At 39.9% G+C, this 22,000-nt stretch overlaps 1 protein-coding gene across 1 annotated transcript in view; it reads left to right on the forward strand.

The window, feature by feature from the left end:
• The first annotated feature begins 4,759 nt into the window (after positions 1-4,759).
• Positions 4,760-22,000, forward strand: part of ARL5A (ADP ribosylation factor like GTPase 5A) — a 31,057-nt gene continuing 13,816 nt past the window's right edge. Inside the window, exons 1-4 of the mRNA XM_059167343.1 lie at positions 4,760-5,109; positions 17,724-17,784; positions 18,239-18,386; positions 20,117-20,200. Coding sequence (XP_059023326.1) covers positions 5,064-5,109; positions 17,724-17,784; positions 18,239-18,386; positions 20,117-20,200 — 339 coding nt within the window. The 5' untranslated portion in view covers positions 4,760-5,063. The remainder of the gene's footprint in view (positions 5,110-17,723; positions 17,785-18,238; positions 18,387-20,116; positions 20,201-22,000) is intronic.

Here is a 22,000-nt window from a genome sequence, read left to right on the forward strand (position 1 = left end):
AATATTATTTTGTGATAAGATTCATACTATATTTACTGTTCTTATTTCTGCTCCTTCAGTAACAACTACAAAAACTAATGGTACATGAGCTTATACGGCTCCTCTAAATTTTGGACATGTTTGAAATGCTTTATATTTTTCACAGCCTAAAGTCAGAATGATAAATAAAGATGTCCCAACAACAACATAAAAGTAAAGTATTTAGGGATTCTTTCACTTGTTTTGTACTGAATACTATTCTGAAACATAAGTTAAAGCTATTAGCTTTTTTTTTTTTTTTTTTTTTGAAGGGGTGGCGGGAGGGAAAACCGTAACTTTACTAATACTAAAAATAAATAAGGCAAGCTGATGTGAAAAGATTTTACCAGTTATTCTGAGGGCTGTTGATATCCCAAGCTATTGCTATATCTCCAGGCACAAAGTGGAAAAAAAATATTGCCTTCGTCAAATAAATTTTTCCTTTCTTTAAATTTTAGTTATTTATTTTAATAATTTACACCCTTTTATTTTTCTTATATAGGTAAATGTGTAGCATTCTACAAGGCATGCTGGGTAAAATATACTATGCAAATGTGTACAGTGCTGCATGTTTTGTTCTCCCTCTGCTTTAGTGGCTTTAAAGAAAAAAACGTGTTGTTATTTTTGTGAACAAAAACATTTAACAAAGAAAATGCAGAGTGCATGCATAGAGTATCCTAATTTCTATGGATTTGTTTTATGGAATTTAAATGTGTACAAACCAACTGCATTAATTTTTTCTTTTATATAATAAATGAGAAAATACCGAAACCAGCGTTATACTCTGCTTTATATTATTCTAGAGATAGTTATATTATTTTAGAGGTATGTTCCTTCCTATACCTCTTGCAGGGAAAAAAAGTCTAAACATTTGCTCTCACAGCCCAGACTCAATTTAGTGATGATTTCCTGAATACTCTGCTAGGTACTATGGATTATTGCAAAAGAGTATCATATTAGGAAGAGTGCGTAAATTAAAGACACACACCCAAAACAGAATATATTAAAATATATGTGCAAATAGGATCAAATAGAAAAATAAGCTAGATAAACTAGAAATCCCTAAATGATGAATGTAGGAGTTATCAGATGTTTCCAAAAATATCCTGTATCCATAAGCATTCCATGGATGGCATAAAACTTATGACTTGGTATTTCATGTGCTCAGTGTCAGGTGATCATGCTATCACTTGATTGACATTTGACTTTTTCTCACTGCAGTGCACAAGAAGTTCAAAAGAAACGTGTACTGTGTTGATTATTATCCTTGAATTAACATTATGCAGTGACTTTTTTTTTTTTTTAAGATTTTATTTATTTGAGAGAGAGACAGTGAGAGAGAACATGAGCAAGGAGAAGGTCAGAGAGAGAAGCAGACTCCCCATGGAGCTGGGAGCCCGATGCGGGACTTGATCCCAGGACTCCGGGATCATGACCTGAGCCGAAGGCAGTCGTCCAACCAACTGAGCCACCCAGTCGTCCCATGCGGTGACTTATTGCAGCCAAGTTATTTCACAAACATTATCTCATTTAATCCATCTGGCCATCCTGGAAGAGAGGGCAGAGATTATTAGACCCAACTATAAATGAGGAAACCAAAGATCATTGTAACTTTTTTCTGCAAAGCACTTTTACCTAAAAATACATATATCAAATGCTTTTAAGCTGGCATATGAAACAATGCCGGGAATACAGTAAATGTTGACTGAATGAATGGTACTTTTGTTATTGGAGAAATATTATATAGGGCTGTCCTATCAAGGCATTTCAACCCACAATCCGAAACTCCCAAATGGAAGAATTGCAGCTCACTGCAAGGGACTCCTTCAACCTGGCCATGTGCCTGAAGCCACCTCTCTGGTCATCAACACACTTCTACTAGGATGGGTTGTGGAGAAACATCTTGTTATCCTGTCCTATAACATGCAGATTAGTATAGCGGTTAGACTGGAGGCTGTAGCTCTTGCCACTGTTCAAAGCCTAGAGCGGGCAGTAACCAGCTTTTAGCTTGGGGCAATCACTTAATTTGCCTGAACTTCAATCTGTTTTTGTAGAGCAATTTTCCTTGTGGTTACAGGTCACATTCTCTTGTTTCTTTGTATGTCCAGTAATTTTGTTATTGGATTTGCTATATTGTAAATTTTCCATTGTAGATGACTTGATCCCTAAAGAATGCTGGACTGATTTTAACAGGCAGTTGTAGTTGGGGTTGAGCCTGTCACGATTTGTTTTGAAGCTCCTTTAGGACTGGTCTAGAGTAGGACTTTTTTCTTAGTCCCCTTCTAAGGTCTCTGGACTATCTACTGAATGTCCCATATATGTAGTGCGTACTCTTCACTCTGACTGAAGGGAACTCCAAATGATTCCTGGTCCTTAGTGAGCTCTAGGAATTATGATGTTTCACAGCTCCCTGGTATTTATTTTTTCTTAGAAATTGCCATTGGCTAGCCTCATGAGGTTTCCGGACAAGTACAGGTTGATATGCAGCCGAAGCCTCAATGGCTCAAACCAAGTGGGTTTCTGGAGCTTTTCTCTGTAGAGTGCCCTCCTCTCAGCTGCTCTGCTTCACAAATTCTAGCTACCTTGATCTCTTCCAGCACTGATTCAACTCAGGGAGACTGCCCTGCTTGACTCAATTTGAGTTCCCACCCCTTCAGTCCTTGGCTAGGAATTGCCTCCAGGCAGAAAATCCAGGTAATGGCTAGACTCATCTAATGTGTGTCTCTTATCAAGGATCACAATCCTGTGCTCTGTGTTTTCCAATATCTGAAAACAATTGGTTTCTATATTTTATCCAGTTTCTTATTAGTGATAAGAGGGCAAGTCTAGACCATCTATTCTTGTACCTCGAAGCAGAAGTCTCTTTAATGACATTTTGCACACTACTATAATCATGGATAAATTAGTCATTAAAAAAATTTTTTTATAAGTAGCTTATTTTCACAAATAGCTTTGTACCACTCAACAGACATTTCCAATTATTTCCATAGTAGTTCCATATTTGTATTTCATACATAGATTCTATACTTGGAAAATATTGCATTTAGGCAAATTCCCCTTTTATTCTTTTACCTTTTTTTGAGAGACACTTAGAAAATAATCTGCGAGACCAAGCCCTAACTTTGCAAGTTAATATGGATATGACAACCATTTCATAAGTGGACAGATATATGTGGGGAGTTTGCAAAATGTCTTAGAGCTACTAAAATCACCACCTGCAGTGTACAGGAATGGAAATATTAAAGAGTTGATGTAAATTAGTTATGCAAACAATACCTTTGCTCTTCTAAAAGCCTAGAGAGTACTTTATTATGTAAATATAAACATAACATAAAATAGATTAATATAGTAATTTTCCTTCCCTTTATATGCCCCTCTAACTCTGGCTTTTCAACTGTAAGCCCCCCCCAAATCAAAGAACTTTTTCTTGCACAGTTTTTCAAAAAGAAACACGTTTAGTCATCCATATTGCCCGTTGCTTTACAGTTACAAATTTTCTAGCTCAGTTAAGAACTGTAGACTCTCAGGGCCTTACTTGTATTTTCTTGTATATCGAGATATTTTATAACTAGTAGATGTGGGGTGAAAAGATGTCAGCTTTTGAAGTCAGAGTGTCAGAACAATCCAAAATGCCTTTTACAGCTTCTCCACTTCTTTCTCTTTTTTACCAAGATTTAGGAGAATAGAAGGGATGGAGCTGTTCAGATTTCTTTGTGAAAGTGAAGTAAACACCTTAGTCTTCCCACCTCCCCCCCGCCCACCTTTTGCCTTTAACAAGACTAGAGACTAATTATCAGATTATCAGATGACCTTGTCATCGGATGACCTAGAATCAAAGCGAGACCTTAGAGACAAACCCACTGCTTCTCCATTTGCGAAAATAGAAGCACCACATGGAAGTAGAACTCTGGTATCACGGAACCTAACGATTCACTGTTGTAGTTTTCAACTAGATATCCCATAGCAGAAGGTTGATTAAATACACCGTGACACTTGCCTAGCATGGGACATAGCGATTCTAGGTGTACAGGCAAGAAGACTGGAAGGGCAAAGAGAGTATTTGACCAGGTGTTTAGCCAGTTTGGAATAATGGAAATTGCTGCTGGAAAGGCTAGTTGGGGCCGTATTCTGGAGAAAAAAGATTTTCTAAGGTATTTGGACTCTTCTGCTCAAACAGTTTTAGTATTTTTTAATATAGGAGGACGTGATCAAAACCGTGATTAGGGGCAAGACGGACTTGAAAGTGGAGGGCGATGGGAAAGGGAAGAACCCTGAGGTAGAGAGGCTTCCGTCAGGCCACTGCTCTAAGTGGTAGTGTAGATAACGCCACTGGCTTCAGCTGAGGTCAGCCACAGGCGGTTTGAGCCCCGCGAAGCTTCCCTCATAGAACCCCACCCCTTGCAGGGCAAGAAGTGGAACTTCGGGTGTGGTGCGTAAGAAAGACCGTGGATGGGCATTGGGCACTCAACGTATTTACATTATGGCTCTGTCGAGGAAATGCCGGGGAAAACAGAAAGCTGGCGAGGACGTTAAAACAAGCAAGCAAGCGGGATCTGTCATAACCGCAGCCCGAACTACCTCGATCCCCGCGCTCACTCCCGCAGCCTACAGGTCGCCTCGTTACACAAATACAAGAGACCTAGGCGGGCGCCGTTCCCCAGGCTCCGCCCCTCTGGCCGCGCGCCTGCGCCCTCGCGTCCCAGCCGTCTCGCCTCTCTCCTCCCCCGCCCGCGTGGTCGCCGCCGCCGCAGCCGCCCGAGAGGAGCTGGGGGAGGACGGTGGCCCGCGAGGCTCGTCGCAGACAACGCGGCGGCGATGTCCGCGAGCCAGGCGAGTGCCGCGGCGGCAGCGGCGGGGCCTCGCACGCGGCAGGGCGGCCTGGGCTTCGGCCTCCCTCCGGTTCCCAGGAAGCGAACTGGCGGCCAGCGCGGGAGCAGCAGCAGTAGCAGAGGCGGAGGCTCCGGCGCGTCTGCTGCCTCCCCTTCAGCCTGAGCCGGGGGAGGCCAGGCGGCCCGGGTGGCTGGAGGGGGGTCCGCTGCCCAAGAATGGGAATTCTCTTCACCAGGATATGGAGACTCTTCAATCACCAGGGTGAGAGGCGCGGGCTGAGGGCGTACGGGTGGGGGAGAGGGTCAGCCCTGGCTGGCGCGGTGGGTTTGCTGGGGGCGGGAGGGTCTCCGAATACTTCCGGATTGTGGGCGGTGCGGTCGCGCCCGGGGTCCGCGGAGGGTCGGGGCAGCGTGGATGCGGGCCCTGGGTCTGTTCAGTTCCCACTCCCGAGTTCGGGAATGGTTTTTGTTTGGTTTGGTTTGTTTTTATCTTAAGGGCTCTTCTTGAAAATTCAAGCCATTCTGCAAATGCACCCATTGCTCCGATTTCGATTGGAGTCGAAAGGGTTTCTTGCCTCATGTCGGACGTCCCTGAGGGGAACGGCCTGTCCTGTAGCTCTTTTTCCTCCAGCAGTTGGGTTTGGAAACCACGGAGAAATGCTGGCTCTCGGGTGAAGGTTATAGGTTATGGCCCGAGCCGCCACACTGAGTGACGGAGGGTTGCAGAATGCGGAAACCACGAGGAATCGCTCGTGTCGAATACACCTCAGTTTTATGATCCCTCCCTTCACCTCCATTCCCCCTTCTCCCCCCACCCCTGCCACCCCGCTTTGGGGAGACTAATGATCCTGATGGGTGATGGACCGCTCTCCTTTTTCCATGTTTATATTTGTGTGTAAGGTTAATCCTAAGATTAGATTTGTGTTGATTATTTAAGTAGAGGCAGTTTGGGGGGGGGGGCTGGATTAAAAATGTTGAAGTGTTAAACCGGAACCAGTTGGAAACTTGCCATCTGAAATATTGGTTAATATAGGTAACTAGCAAGTCACCTATATTACATAGGGATGCTCAAGTTCATCAGAACTCAAAACACTGCCTCAAAATGCCTATCGGGTTTATTAGAATTTGTTACAAAATGAGTGTCTAGAACTGAGGAAAGAGGATAGAACTTTAACAGAAGACTCCATAGTCATTGAGATACAATAGAGTTAGTCATGTCCATTTGTTTCTTTTTTAGTCAAGTTGGGTGATTTATCATTTTTGCTGTGAGTAACTTAAGTTTGCTTTTCTCTCAGGTAAGCAGGTACTGGTGTCAGATCCCAACGTTTTCCAATAAGGACTTAAATGAGTGGTGGCATCTGTTATGTACAAGATATGCCCACTTCTTCATGATCCAGCTGCTCCTGTAAGGTGATGGGAGAGGAGCAGAACTAAACTTGTGTATGATTTAAAAAAAAAAAAAAAAAAAAATAGTGTAGATCACATGATACTCCGTGGAAGAGCAGTATTTCAAATGATTTTTCTGATATGGGGATTTTTCCTAGAGAAAACCAGTTTTAAATTGCACTGTCTCTGGTTAGCTTTTTTTGTTGGAAGAGGGGAAGTGAACCCCAGTCGTTTATTTGGGTCTAGATGTTCTCAGTGTAGAACGCCAGGGATCTTGACTCGGGGACTGTGGAGCCTACAGTCTTGAAAAGGTAATCTCTAGGTCTCAAGAATGAAAACCTAACATGGCTGTGAAATTGGCGGTGTAAATAGTAGATAGGATCTATTCTAGTTTTAAGCTCCATAATCTTTGTATTATTTTTAGCGAAGCTAGTATTTCAGGCTATCGAATTTATGAAATTTATATTGCTTGTCAATTGAACTCTAGTCCTGCAAGAAGAATGAGCTATCTCCACTTTGTTTCAAATCAGTGATAAAATTATTTGTGTTTGTAACCTAAGAAGGAATTAGAGCTTTGCCAAAAGCTCCACGTAGGTAGGTAAATAATGAGAATGTTATTGCATTGTTACTACTAAAAATTGCTAATAACAGTGTCTTGTTGCCTGTATTTTGTGGTTATTTTTGATTGGACACATATCAGTGTTGGGAAATAAATAGAGGAACTAATGGAGTTAAGTTTTAGAAATTTAGATGTCAAAATATTGTGAAAATGTGAATAAACGATTCTAAATGATGTGGTTGTCATCAGTAGGGTCACTTTTCAAAATATTCACTATTAAATCTAATGTCAGATACTTGGTGGTCTTTTTGTTTCTTTTAACTTGGAAATCTCATATATTTTATATATGTAAGATGTATCTTGGATGCTTTATTTTACCTTCGGAAGATACATAACACAATCCTATGTCCTTTTCACATACAAACTCTTGGAAGGAAGAATTTAGGGGATTGCAGAATTGGCCATACTGATGAAACTTAAACCATACCATATCTCTTTTTTCTGAAACACCTTTAGAATAATTTTAGGTTTAGTGTAGCTTGGTCAAGTGCACAGTGAAAGCTAATTGCATACTGCTCAATCTTGAAAAACCAGAGGTCACCTCTAGGTAATGTTTGAATTCAGTAGATTATAAACTTTGTCCTAGATGCTGTTATATGCATTATTTAAAGAAAAAAAAAATGTTTCAGTGTTCTTAGTAGCTATTTTTTTCCCCTCAAAAGAGGAAAGTGAGGTTCTAATGATTTTTTTTCTGGGCCACATGCCTGGTAAATGCCAAATTAAAACACTGAAGAAACATATTGCAGATAATTGGTCTTATTAAAGAAGAGATTGGTGGGGCACCTGGGTGGTTGGGTTGGTTAAGCGTCTGACTCTTGATTTCAGCTCAGGTCATGATCTCAGGGTTGTGAGATGGAGCCCAATATAGGGCTCTAAGTCTTTATTACAGTAGGGCTTTGAAGAGTTGCCAGTTGTATCTTTTATTTATTGATTAATTTATAAATAATTTTTATTTATAAATAATTTTTTATTTATAAATAACTTATTTATTTTAAAGATTTTATTTATCTGATAGCAAGCATAAGTAGGCAGAGCGATGGGCAGAGGAAGAGGAGAAGCAGGCTCCCCACTGAGCAGAGGGCCAGATGTGGGGTTCTGTCCCAAGACCCTTAGATCACAACCTGAGCAGAAGGCAGATGCTTAACCAACTGAGCCACCCAGGCACCCCACCACTCGTGTCTTAATATAGAAGGGCTTGTGATCCGTGGTTTATTAAATATTTTTGAGCACCTATCTGTGCCAGGAATTTTTGTAGGTGTTGAGGATAAAGCAGGGAACAAAACACACAAACCTTCCTTACCTTTATGGAGTGTTCATTCTAGTGTGGGGAGACAGAAAATAAGCTAACTTCAACTCTGTAGAAAATAATCGCTGACTTATGCATGGTTAGGGTCTAAGTGTTTTGCAGAGTTTAGTTGATTTAGTCTTTACAACGACTGTATGAGAAAGATTTCTCCCCATTTTACAGAAACGAACTTTAGGTAACTTGTTTAAAGGCTCTGCAGTTAAAAGAGATAGACTTGGGATTTTAATGAAGTCATCTAGTGCCATAGTTAGTATTCTTTAATAACAAACAAACAAAAACTGTCTTTGTATGAAAAGGATTCACTTTAGCTAAGCTTAGGTGAACTATGAACAAGTTGTGAAATTTCCTTATTGATAGCTTGTATTATATTATTCTTCTGACTGGTTCTTAGGAAGGGAGTAAGTTATAAATGAATGTTGATGAAGCTATCTGTCCTGCTGGAGCCTGGGGCTGGTAAAGCCACTTCTGCTGCTGCTGTTTTTTATTGTATGGAGTTCAGATATGTCAGTAGCCGAAGGGATGGACTATGACAATAAAATTTAGCTCCAGAATCATCCTTCTTGCATGCTCTGTGGATATGAAACTGGATCCCTCAAGTATTTTTCTGTTGCCAGCTGGCGCAATATTAAGCTTTATGAGTAGATGGCATTGGAGGGACATTGCAGGACGAAAGAGTTTTTCTTCCTGGGTACAGTACACTTACAGCAGGTTCTGCCCTGCTTTAGGAACATTGAACACCTTCTCTAGTGGCTGGCTCCTGCACTCGTAGTGGTTAGCAGCTGCCAGCAATTTCTAACACCCACTTCAGTTGAGTTCAGCAGGAGGCCCTCCAGTAAAATACCTCTCAATGAAGTTTTCCCCAACACCCTAGAGGGAGAATTTCCAGCGAGATCTACAGGCAAGTCCCCACAGCTACTTCTTGCGCCATTCAGTGAGCCACAGCCAGGCCCCAACAAGGTCTGCATCTCAGTCTTGGGAGGTGGGGGGAAGCTCCATTTCAGCTGGATTCTCCTTGTATTTGTCAGTCCGATACTCTTTATTAGCCAATCCCTCATTACTTTGATCCTCTTTAATAGTTAATTTCTGTACATTGGACTTTGCAAGTTCAGATTATTGTGTGGTTTCTCTTTCCTGATTGCATCTCTAATTTTGTCATGTCATTGCTTTTCATTCAGCAACCTCTTAGTGTGAAAGAGTTGTTTTTTTCCTGAAACTTCACCGCCGTTGTTATAAATAGCAAGTTAGTTTTCAAACTTTTTTGTTGATGATACTTTCAGATTTTGAAAATGGAATTTTTAATACAAAATGACTTGATCACATATTTCCTTTCCAATCTTTGTATCTTCCAGATCTGATTTATTTCTTCCTACTCTGTTAAGCACATGTTTTATTCCAGACTCTGCTAGGGACCGGGAGGATGATAGAGAACATGACGAACGGATTTTTTTGCTCTATGTAAGGTAAAATTAGGGTTTCATATAGTTTGGATATGAGGTGAAAATCAAGAATCAGAATGGCTCTCAATTTCTTATCTGCCTTAGTATTTGTGGTTTTTGACTTTGGTGTGATTCACAGAGTTAGAAAACATCCAGGTTGACAGTGACATCTTTTCATTTAGTTTATTGGCTGGTAGTTGGAGGAATATATATATTGACTTTTGGAACCTGGCAGTGAATGCAACTGGTGGGTTGCCTGGGTGAGTCAAAAAGAAATGAAACAGAGAAACAAGGAACATTTTCATGACAAAATAGTAAAGTATTGATTGGGAAACTGAAGGCTAAATAAGATAATTCAGAATTCTTTCTAAGCATTGTAACAGGGGGTAGTTGTTTGGCCTTATCTGAGTATAATTTTAAGAATGCTGTGGCATAGATAGTCTAAAAGAAAAATAATACTAAACACTAAACCTGTAATGAATCACATGCATCAAAGAATTGAAATAGCCAAAAGTTTGGTTACACTTGCCCCTAATAACATTATCTCTTAGTATGCATGTTCTGTTTTAGGTTTTGTGGAGTATTTGTTTTGGAGTGCCTTATAAGACTTTTTGGCTGCAAATTTTGTATAGAATTCTGTTCCATCATGGTAATGGGAGGAATAGGCTGGGGTGGCGAAGGAGCCTAAGGATTTCCAAAGGAAGTTGATACAGTATTAGAAAGTCGGAAAAATCCAACCCTGTTGTTGATAATAAACTGGCTTTTTTTTTTTTTTTTTTAAAGATTTTATTTACTTGACAGAGATCACAAGTAGGCAGAGAGGCAGGCAGAGAGAGAGGAAGGAAGCAGGCTCCCTGCTAAGCAGAAAGCCTGATGTGGGACTCGATCCCAAGACCCTGAGATCATGACCTCAGCCAAAGGTACGGCTTAACCCACTGAGCCACCCAGGCACCCCATAAACTGGCTTCTTAACATGAGGTTGGCACCTTTATCTTTGAGCCTATTACACACCTTAACTGACTGAGCCACGCAGGCTCCCCTCTTTCTTTTCTTTTCTTTTCTTTTTTTTTTAATATTTTATTTATTTATTTGACAGAGAGAGATCACAAGTAGACAGAGAGGCAGGCAGAGAGAGGGGGAAGCAGGCTTCCCGCGGAGCAGAGAGCCCGATGTGGGACTTGATCCCAGGACCCCGAGATCATGACCTGAGCCGAAGGCAGCGGCTTAACCCACTGAGCCACCCAGGTGCCCCCCCTCTTTCTTTTCTGTTAAAAATATTTTAACTATTTTTAAAAACCTTATATGTTCGGTACATTAGTTTGCATTCCTTTGATGGACTGTACAGTGTCTAGAGTTCGGTGAAATGTTTGCATGTTTATGCATTTTTGGTGACAAATGAATTTTATTGAATTTGTAAAATGAAATACAAGAAAGGTTTCCAGTTTGTAGAATGGTATGACCTGCTTTATTACTTCCCCTATCACCGTCTTTGATCCTCTTTTCTCCTGTTTTCCAGCATGCCGACAATTCTCATCTTGTACAATCTACCATACCTTTTCTCCCCAGTGTGCTTTCTTTATTTCTAGGCACTACTGAAGAAAGACTTAGAGCTGTTTAAATCTTTATCCATCACGGGTTATGTTACCTAATTTCAGCTTACTGATTGGTCTAGTTGATTCTATACAGTGGCTGTAAAAATCCCATCCTGTCCTCAGCCCACGACTAACTTGTGTTAATGAGAAAATGGAATCCTCTGGTATGAGCCTCTTCTTGCCATGTGGTTTTTTCCCTCAGTTTGTCGATGTCTGTGTGTTATTGCATAGTGGTTGTGTTCACAGCAGTTTTGTCTTGTTTATCATATTCATCTTATGGTCAGGTATGATAAAGACTCTTCCTGGGGTGCCTGGGTGACTCAGTCGGTTAAGCATCTGCCTTCTGCTCAGGTCATGATCTTATGGTCCTGGATCTGGAGCCCTGCATCAGGCTCCCTGCTCAGTGGGGAGCCTGCTTCTCCCCTCCCTAAGCCTCCCCTCTCCCCATGCTTGCTCGAACCTGTGCACTCTCACTCTCCCTCTTCCTCTCTGTCAAATAAATAAATAAATAAATAAATAAATAAATGATCTTTCTTTAGTTCTTTTGGGGGGGGGGGCGGTCCTAGTTACTCCTTCCTTATACAAGTAGAAGGAAAGTACTGTATTTGGAATCAGGAAGTAAGTCCCATCCGGGATAGCTAAACTAAGGAGACTGCTATAAAAACAAAACCAGGTAAGTTTTCACCTTAAAAGCTGTCATTTTAGAAGGCCGGAGAGCTTTTCTACTGTTATGTCCGCTATTACTCAAAATACATATTGAAATAGCTTTTAGAATTTCCTTAGAGACATCTTTAAATTGTTCCTATCATTTAAGGATCATACCTCATTTATCAGCAGCAATATAGCTCCTGTTTTTGCTTTTACTTTATTATGGCTGAAATAAAAATCAAGTGGCTCCGGTCTCTCTTTAAAATCAAAATCATCTTCAGCAATTAAAGGGTTCTGCCATCACTGGGAATGCTCCAAAACAGTGTACCTCAGGCTCTGAAAGCAGTTCCAAAAGAAGAGTAGCAAAATATTTTGAAAAATGGTAGCATAGTTAGAATAACAGTTTAACCTCTCTAAGTGATTAAGGACTTTGTAAGAGACAGTGTGCTTTTTTGTATTTGGGGTCTCTATATGTGTTACTTGTACACACACATTTTTTAGTCACTCTTTATAGTTTTTTATGATAGATTCTTGCCTATATTTGTATTGTTTGTTTTTGCTCCTATTTTGTACTTTTTAGAATTTTTTTTTTTTAATTTTGTTTATTTATTTATTTATTTGTCAGAGAGAGAGTGAGCACAAGCACAAGCAGGGGGAGTGGCAGGCAGAGAGAGGGAGAAGCGGGGCTCCATCCCAGGACCCTAGGATCATGACCTGAGCCAAAGACAGTTGCTTAACTGACTGAGCCACCCAGACATCCCTAGAATGGAATTTCTCACATTGGTCAGAGTAATTGTATTTTCTTCCTGAGTATTGGCAAGTCTGTCCGAATTTAGTCCTGTAGCCAATACAAAGGGGGTTACAAAAGATATTCCTGAAACTAAAAATAGCTGACATTTTGAGAATGATATATATATTTTTTAAAGATATTATTTGACAGGCAGAGATCACAAGTAGGCAGAGAGGCAGGCAGAGAGAGAGAGAGAAGCAGGCTCCCCGCTGAGCAGAGAGCCTGATGCGGGGCTCGATCCCAGGATCCTGAGATCATGACCTGAGCTGAAGGCAGAGGCTTTAACCCACTGAACCACCCAGGCGCCCCGAGAATGATATATTTTTTAAAGATTTACTTAACTTGAGAGAGCCATGGTGAGGGGGCAGAGGGAGAAAATCTCAAACTGACTCCCCGCTGAGTGCCCCTGAAAATGATATTATTAAAAATTAGTATTCCAGTAGGAAGCTAAAAGCTTTTATCCAAGTCAAAGTTTAGGGTAAAGCATGATGTGAATTCTGCTCGATTAAAATGTTCATAGTGCTTATATTAATAGACCTGAAAAAGCGATAGGCCATCAAAAGAATGCTTAACTTGGGGACATAGAAAAATACAGAGTTAAGGACTGCCATCCCATTTGAAAACTGGGCACCTGGTGGCTCCATCTCTTAAACAACTGGCTTTTGATTTCAGCACAGGTCGTGATCTCAGGGTTGTGACATCCTGATTGAGCTCTTCAGTGGGCTCTGCGCTCAGCAGGGTCTCTGCTTGAGGATTCGTTCTCTCCCTCTCCCTCTGCCCCCACTCCCCTGTGTGCTTGTTCATTGGCTTTATCTAAAATAAATAAGTAAATCCTTTTTAAAAATAGATAAATAAATCTTAAAATTTTCCAGGTGGAAAGATGCCTTGCTTAAAAAATCAGTAGTCTTGGGGCACCTTGGTGGCTCATTCATTGTGTCTACCTTCGGCTCAGGTCATGATTGCAGGGTCCTGGGATCGAGCTGGGAGCCTGCTTCACCTTCTTCTTCCACCTGCTGCCCCCCCCCCCCACTTGTGCGCGCGCTCTCTCTCTCTCTCTGTCAAATAAATAAATAAAATCTTTAAAAAAAAAAAAAAAAAAAGATTTCAGTAGTCTGGCCCTGATGCAAGTATGGCCCTAATGTGAAGATGGGTTTATCTACTCATTGTAGCCTCTAAAAGACTGCCTTTGATGGGATTCTGTGTTCTCGAAGGAGTCTGATTTTAATTCAGCCACTCTATTACTTTTTCTTAAACTGCACTTGTTAGGTAGATGTAAACATTTGGTCTCATTGTATGTTACTCATTTTGGTGTTCTTGTTTACATATTAGTCACCTCTGTGAATTGCCTTCTCTGAGTCCTAACCCTCCAAGTAGCAGGGTTGAGTTTGTGGACCTGGGAGATGAAGGACCATACACGAGGCAAATTCACCAAAGAAATGTCACCTGATGAGGCCTTTTGGTGGTTATTCAACTGAACTTACCTTAGCATGCCCTCTATATGTTATTAACCCTTTATTTAAAATAAGTATCGTCTTTATATTTGATCATTTTCTCTGTTGCTTTACCCTAGTCATCTCTAAAGATTAAATAGTGGGACTTGCATTTTTTTTTAAAGTCAGGTGAGGCTGCTTTATTTTTATTTTTTTTTAAGATTTAAAAAATCTTTAAAAAAGATTTTATTTTATTTGACAGAGATCACAAGTAGGCAGAGAGACAGGCAGAGAGAGAGAGGGAGAAGCAGGCTCCCTGTCAAGCAGAGAGTTGGCTCGACCCCAGGACCCTGGGTCCATGACCTGAGCCAAAAGGCAGAGGCTTTAACCCACTTAACCACCCAGGCACCCCAGGACCTGCATCTTTAAAATTATTTTTAAGTACTTAGATGAGGGAAATGTCCATTAGAACCCTGCTGGTTGTAAGCTGCTTGCCCTTTCTTAGAAGAATGATTGGATAAAATGGACTGTATTAAAATTTTCTATTTACTTGATCTTCCTATTTTTGTATAATGGGAGGAATTCCCCTCCGTGGTAAGTGACAACTATTTGGAAAACCCCTACCATCTGATTAAAAAGGCTTTTCCTAATGATATCCTTACTGTGACATGTTATAATCCTCAACTTATTTATTATTTATATTTATAATCCTCATTATTTTATAGGATGAACATGAATGAATTAAACATTTATTGAGTACCTTGTACCAGAAAAAGTTGTAGTTACTGGATTAGAAAGATGATTAGCATGCGATCTATACTCTTGAAGGCTGCTTCATTAAGCTTTGAAGATTAGTGTATGTGTGAATAATTATGACAAGTGCTATGTTAGAGGTATTGTGGAAAAGCATGAGAAAGTGCTTTTTTGGGGAAAACTAAATTTAAAAGATTACTGGAATTCCCTAGAAGGAAAAGTAGAAAAGGTAATTCCAGCTCAGGGAAAAACAGTAGAGGTAGAAAAATGTTTGCTGTGAAGAAGATGTGTGGCTTATGTGGGGAGAATGGCTTGAATTTCAGCTTTAGATACCTGCTGGTAGTGGTGAGAAGTGGTGAGAGATAAAGCTGAAGCCTGCTCATTTATGACTGTCTTATATTTACTAGGCTGAGAACCTGTGCCTTGTCTTCCTGTCAGAATGGAGAACTGTCATTTAGTTTTTATTAGAAGAGAGGGCGTTTGCAATTTGGGGGATGTGGCAGAGGGAGAGAGAGAATCTTAAGCACGAGACAGGCTCCACAGGGGGCTCCATCTCATGACCCTGAGATCATGACCTGAGCTGAAATCAAGAGCCAGACACTTGAATTTACTGAACCACCCACACGTCCCCCACAGATCGATCATTTAACTAAAGTTGTGTTAACCAGCTTTGTAGCGTAGAACAAATAGCAACAGTAGAAAGGTGGATTGGAGACAGTCCATCTAGGGAAGGTGTTTTTTGTTTTAAAGATTTTATTTATTTATTTGACAGACATCAGAAGTAGGCAGAGAGAGGAGGAAGCAGGCTCCCTGCAGAGCAGAGAGCCTGGTCCGGGGCTCGATCCCAGGACCCCGGGATCATGACCTGAGCCGAAGGCAGAGGCTTAACCCACTGAGCCACCCAGGCGCCCCTAGGGAAGGTTTTATAGTAAGAAATGAGGACTACGGCTAGCACAGTCAGAAGATTAAAGATATGTTTTTGAGGGGGAATATATAGAACTTGGTGACAGATTAGATGTTGGGGTTGAGGGAAAGACTGGATAAATTCCATGGGCAGCTGAATTTGTGGTTATGCCATTAAATAAATTAGGTATGATAGAATTAGAAAAAGATTTGAATGCTGGGTTTTGGATATGTTGAGTGGCACCATGTCTGTCCACTAGGTAGGTTGGAGTTGAGAAGAGAATTGGAAACATGGATTAGGAACCGTCTTTCTTAGTGGTTGACACTGTACATATGCTATCTTGGTCATTATACAACACAGAAATATAGGTATGGTTGTCCCTGTTTTATAGTGAGGAAACTTGGGCTTAGAGAAGTAAGTAAGTTTCCCAAGGTTACATAATTACAGATATTTTTCCATAGTGCTGTGCTAACCACTGCTATGTAACAAACCACTCCTAAGTGTTGTGACTTAAAGCAATAATTTTTAATTATCTCATATGGTTCTATTATTTAATTGAGCTCAGCTAGGAAGTTCTAGTTTGGAATTCTCATTTGGTTGCAGTTGGCAGCTGGAACTAGAGTCATCTATAGCTTGACCTGGCTGCATATCCAAGATGGTTTCTTTGTGTGTGTGGCATCTCATCTGGAAAGGCTGAAACAGCTGGAACAGCTAGGGGCAACCATGGGGTGATCTCTTCCCACAAGGTCAGGCCACACAGTTAGTAGGCTTTCTCATCTATATAGTGGTTTGGGGATAGTAGGACTTGTTACATGGTATCTGGTTTACTCCAGAGGAAGTTGTCCAAGAGAGCCAGGCTGTAGCTTCAAGGTTTGTAATGATGTAGACTTGGAAGTCACACAGCATCACATCTGTTACATTCTGTTGGTTAAAAGTGAGTCACAGGACCCCTCACATTCACAGTGGGTCAGGAATGAGGGAACACTGTACCGGGGGCATGAATATCCAGAGGCCATCTTTGGAAATGAACTTCTTCCACACAGTGCTATCTTTGGAATAGTGTTTAGATAGAGTGGAAATAGATGGGTCCTGAGAATGCCTTGCTAAAATGTGAAGAGAATGCAAGGAGACAGCTCTGGGAAACAAACTTTTTTTTTTTTTTTAAGATTTTATTTTTTATTTGACAGAGATCACAAGTAGGCAGAGAGGCAGGTGGGGTGGGGGGAAGCAGGAAGCAGGTTCCTTGCTGAGGAGAGAGCCTGATACGGGTCTTGAACCCAGGACCCTGGGATCATGACCTGAGCTGAAGGCAGAGGCTTTAACCCACTGAGCCACCCAGGCGCCCCACAAATGTTTTTGAAGAAAGACCCAAGGAAAAGGAGGCAGTGAGGGGGGAAAAAAAATTCCAAGAGATGGAGGGAGAGCATTTAGAGAAAGTGGTGCCATAGAGGCCAAGGAGGAGGATAGTCACTGCCACCATAACCCTACATCCTTAGATTTGGTTGTTCTGTTAGAACAGCTATATTAAATGTACTCAGATAGTTTTTGATCATCTATGATGGGACCTTCTGCTACCAGATTTAAAGGCTGACTTTTTTTTTTTTTTTTCTCATTTATCCCACCTCACATATATACATATATGAGTTGATGCCTAAATTTCATAGTTAGAACTTAAATGGTGTAGTCTAGTGTAAAACATTTACACTTTCAGTCATTTGTAAATTGTGATTACATTTGGGATACTTTAGTGAGAGTAGACTTCTATATACTAGAAAGAATATAGTGTTTCTGGCTTCCTAGAGAAGTGAGAGTTCTCTGTGTAGAACGAGAGCGTAGGATAGTGAAATTAATGGCAAACTTCTGCTGGTCTTGCTAGGATATTCTTTCGAGTTCCAAATGGTAAAAAGTGTCATGCACTGAACTAGAACGTAACTGGAAAGAACGAATAAAATGGGAAGTTTAAAAGTTTTAAGCTTTTAATTAATAAATGGCTGGTGTTTTCTTTATTTCAGAGCACAAAGTTATCATTGTTGGGCTGGATAATGCAGGGAAAACTACCATCCTTTACCAATTGTAAGTATTCACTACTTTGAAATTTTTATTTTATTGTTCACAGTTATTTTTTCTGCCTGGGTGATAACTTGATTAACAAAAGCAATAAAAAAGTTATGTGGAACCTAAATTAATTCTGTAAGAACGCAGTTTGGCTATAAACCAGGAGCCAGATTTAAGCAACTGTTTGAAGAGAACTAGGAATTTATATGACCTAGAGTATGTTCACTTTTTTTGCTTGTGGAAAGTAGAGAAATACTGTTCATGTAGTTTCTGGGAATGAATCTAGAGTATTGAAGATACTTCACTACCTGGTCCCATCTCTCTTTAAACCCTTAACTCACAAGTTAGCAGAAAAGGGCTATTTGGATATAAAAAAGAAAAATTCATGCTCATTTAGCCCCTGATTGAAAAATGCTCAAACATTCTTGCCTCTTTGCTAATTGTAATATATTTGAACTTTTTTTCCCCTCAGTTCTATGAATGAAGTTGTACATACATCACCCACAATAGGAAGTAACGTAGAAGAAATAGTGATTAATAATACACGTTTTCTAATGTGGGATATTGGTGGCCAAGAATCTCTTCGGTCTTCTTGGAACACATACTATACTAACACAGAGGTAATGTTTCTTAATATACTAAAGCTTCTAGGAGTGGAATGCTTGGGAAACAACATCTAGATATGAACTCTTAGGTTAATCTTTTTGAAATATCCTAGTATGGTAATAAAAGTTGAATTTAAACATAGTGGAATCTTTGATTCCCTGTTTCGGGGTTATTATATACTTACTGCCATTGAACTTCTGTAGGGAAAATTGGAATGAGGGGGTGATTGGTTAGTCTGATTATATATTGATCCCACAACTTATCTTAAGTAGTTGTTTTTACAGTGAGTACCATCTCATAGTTCACCATTTCACTTCTCTCTTACTGTTTATTTTTGTAGGCATAGAGAAAATCCTAGTTAAATGAGAGGGTACTGGAGGATTGAATCCTGGCCAAACTGGAACTGTGTACGTTCTTTAATGCAGCACAGTTGCACATGAAAGAATTCTTTTTCTTTTTGGTTATAAAGCAGTTTAGACATAATCATATGTTTTTGTTTACATGTTATTTCCCAAGAGGAAATTTCAGATCTGTGACATTTGAGAGCTTTACTAAATCGATCTTACAAATTGAAAGGCTCTGATAGTCATTTTTATAGCGTAGATTATAAGGTTATAAAACTCCAAATGTATATTAAGATGAATATTATGTCATTAAGACCTATTAAGTGTCTTTAATGAGTTGATCCCTTAAAACTTCACTAAGCCTTTGATCATGTTTTTTTGGAAAAGGAAAGATACATGTGGTTAGTACTTCTGCAGGTATCAAACTTAGGACAACATCTTAAAAATTAAGTTTTATTAAAATGCCTTGGAATAGAACTGGTTTTATATTAAGCCACATATCAGTAAGTATCAAGTTGAGAATAGAGGGAAGGTAACTGTTCTCATCTGCCGTATCATTAATGAAATCTGAAGAGTAGAAAAGACCCTGAAAATTAACAGTGGTTTATCTGGAAAAGAAGAGCTAGCTCTGAAAAATAAATAGTGCATGTTAATTTTAAGCAGTCAGAGTTTACTTGATGGCATCACTTGTGCCAACATAAAGTGACTGTTTCTGCTCCCTTTTCCCTTGTGGTTTTCGGTGCTCGTGGAGGGGAGGAAGAGGTGCAGTGTGGCTCAGTCCTGCCCAGCTCCATTAGGAGTCTCATTCTGACAGCGTTCCTATCATCAGTTCAGGAAAGAGTTGTGCTTGCAGGCAGCAGGTGCCATTTACATAAAGAAGAGAGCAGGGTTTTAGATACGGGTTTTTTCTTTCCAATTTGTTGATTTTTAAAAATTGATGTAACTGTCACATTACTCCTATATCATGCCCTTTTTTAGCATTTCAAATTGATATTGATAAATACCTGTAGAAATATTTAAAATTTAGCATCATAATGTATTTTTTTCATATTGACTTAGGTGCACCTAGATGGATGTAGGCTCATTACCATTCAGGATATTAATTTAGAAAGCAAACGTGTCATATGTTTGTTAGACTATTAACAATACCCTAATAGAGTGTTACCATCGTATTCTCTTTTCTCTTATTTTCTCTTAAAAATTAGCCAATAATATTTGAATTAGAAATGAATCAAACCTTTAGGCTTCACAGTGTATAGTAGGTATCTCTGGTTTTCCAGTAATACCATACCATAAGATTCTAATTGCTTGATATTTATGGTCTGTAAATCAAATAAGTACTTTACAAATTTTATAAATATTAAATTATGTAATCACTAATTTTTTTATGATTATTTTAGTTTGTAATAGTTGTTGTGGACAGTACCGACAGAGAAAGGATTTCTGTAACTAGAGAAGAACTCTATAAAATGTTAGCCCATGAGGTAAGTAGGATTCCGACTTACATGTGTGTTGTGTTGGGAGGAGAGTGCTTCTTTCTTTCCTTTTTTCTCTTTTCTTTTCTTCTCTCCCTCCCTCCCTCCCTTCCTTCCTTCCGTCCTTCCAAATTATTTATTTAAGTAACCTCTACACCCCGTGTGGAGCTTGAACTCACAGCCGCAAGATCAAAAGTTGCACGTTCTTCCGACTGAGCACAGCCAGTTGTGCTCCTGTGTGTAGTATTTCTGTCACATTTCTTCTTTCTACTTTATCATGACAGTACTACTCCAATTTTTATTTGTTTATTTTTTAAATAAACTTTAATTTTGAAACAGTATCTTTAAAGTACTCTGCCCAACATGGGGCTTAAATTCATGACCCCAAGATTAACAATCACATGTTCTACCAACTCAGCCAGCCAGGCACCCCTACTTCAAATTTTTTAAGAGTTACTTATAGGTGCGCCTGGGTGGCTCAGAGGGTTAAGCCTCTGCCTTCAGCTCAGGTCATGATCTCAGGATCTTGGAAATCGAGCCCCGCATTGGGCTCTCTGCTCAGTGGGGAGCCTGCTTCCTCCTCTCTCTCTGCCTGCCTCTCTGCCTACTTGTGATCTCTGTCCATCAAATAAATAAATAGAATCTTTAAAAAAAAAAAAAAAAAGTTACTTACCTGCTTGCCATTCCTGCTTTATAATTTTGACGCTTGCCAAACTGGAAGTGTATCTGGAAACAACGGAAAGACTGTGGAATCAATTGTAGAATTTTATTTCTTCTTTCCTGGATTAATTTGGTCTAGAAGGTTTTCTGGGTGAAAAGATCTAAATTGGATTGCATTTTGCATTTTATATAGATTAATTATACAGAAGGTTATCACTGGAAATTAATTTTTAAGAAAAAATTTTATTTGTCAGAGAGAGAGAGTGCACACAAGCAGGTGGAGCAGCAGGCAGAGGGAGAAGCTGGCTTCCCGCTGAGCAGGGAGCCCGATGTGGAACTAGATCCCAGCCCTGGGATCATGACCTGAGCCAAAGGCAGATGCTTAACCCACTGAGCACCCAGGGTCCCAGGAAATGAGATTTTAAGATACTTTATTTGTTTGAGAGAGGGAGAGAGAGAAGAGAATCTGTGCACATGATGGAAGGAGCAGTAGAGGGCAGGGGAGAGGGAGAAGCAGACTCCCTGCTGACATGGGGCTTGATCCCAGGATCCCAAGATCATGACCTGAGCGGAAAACAGATGCTTAACCGACTGAGTCTCCCAGGTGCCCTGGAAATGAGTTTTTAAAATCTCGTGGGCACTAAGGAATTCTTGATTGTAACTCAGCTATCAAACTAATACTTAAATGTTGTTGCTCTTTGGTTTCTCTGATACTGTCCCTTTGATTAAAGAAAACTATTTGACTAGCCACATTTTCGTAGTCTTTGAGAAATATTACTGGTAGCATAATTTAAAAATTAAATAAACTAAATAATATAGTTGGTACTGATAATATTAACTATAAAATATCATATAATACTGTGGTAGCAATTGATTTTTTTTTGTATGCGTTTCGTTACAGGTGTTACTTTCTCAACTCATAGTGGAAATTGAAAAATTAGTATTTAGATATATATGTAATTTTTAATTTTAATGGAATTATAACAAAGCTTAAGAAAATTGGGATATCTTTTTGGAGTGCCTGGGTAGCACATTCAGTTAAGCATCTGATGCTTGGTTTCTGCTCAGGTTATGATCTTTGGGTTGTGAGATTGAGCCCCATGTTGGGCTCTGCACTTGGTGTGGAGTCTGCTTAGGATTCTTTATCCC

The sequence above is a fragment of the Mustela lutreola genome, chromosome 3 (genome assembly GCF_030435805.1).
Source record: "Mustela lutreola isolate mMusLut2 chromosome 3, mMusLut2.pri, whole genome shotgun sequence".
Classification (NCBI taxonomy): domain Eukaryota; kingdom Metazoa; phylum Chordata; class Mammalia; order Carnivora; family Mustelidae; genus Mustela; species Mustela lutreola.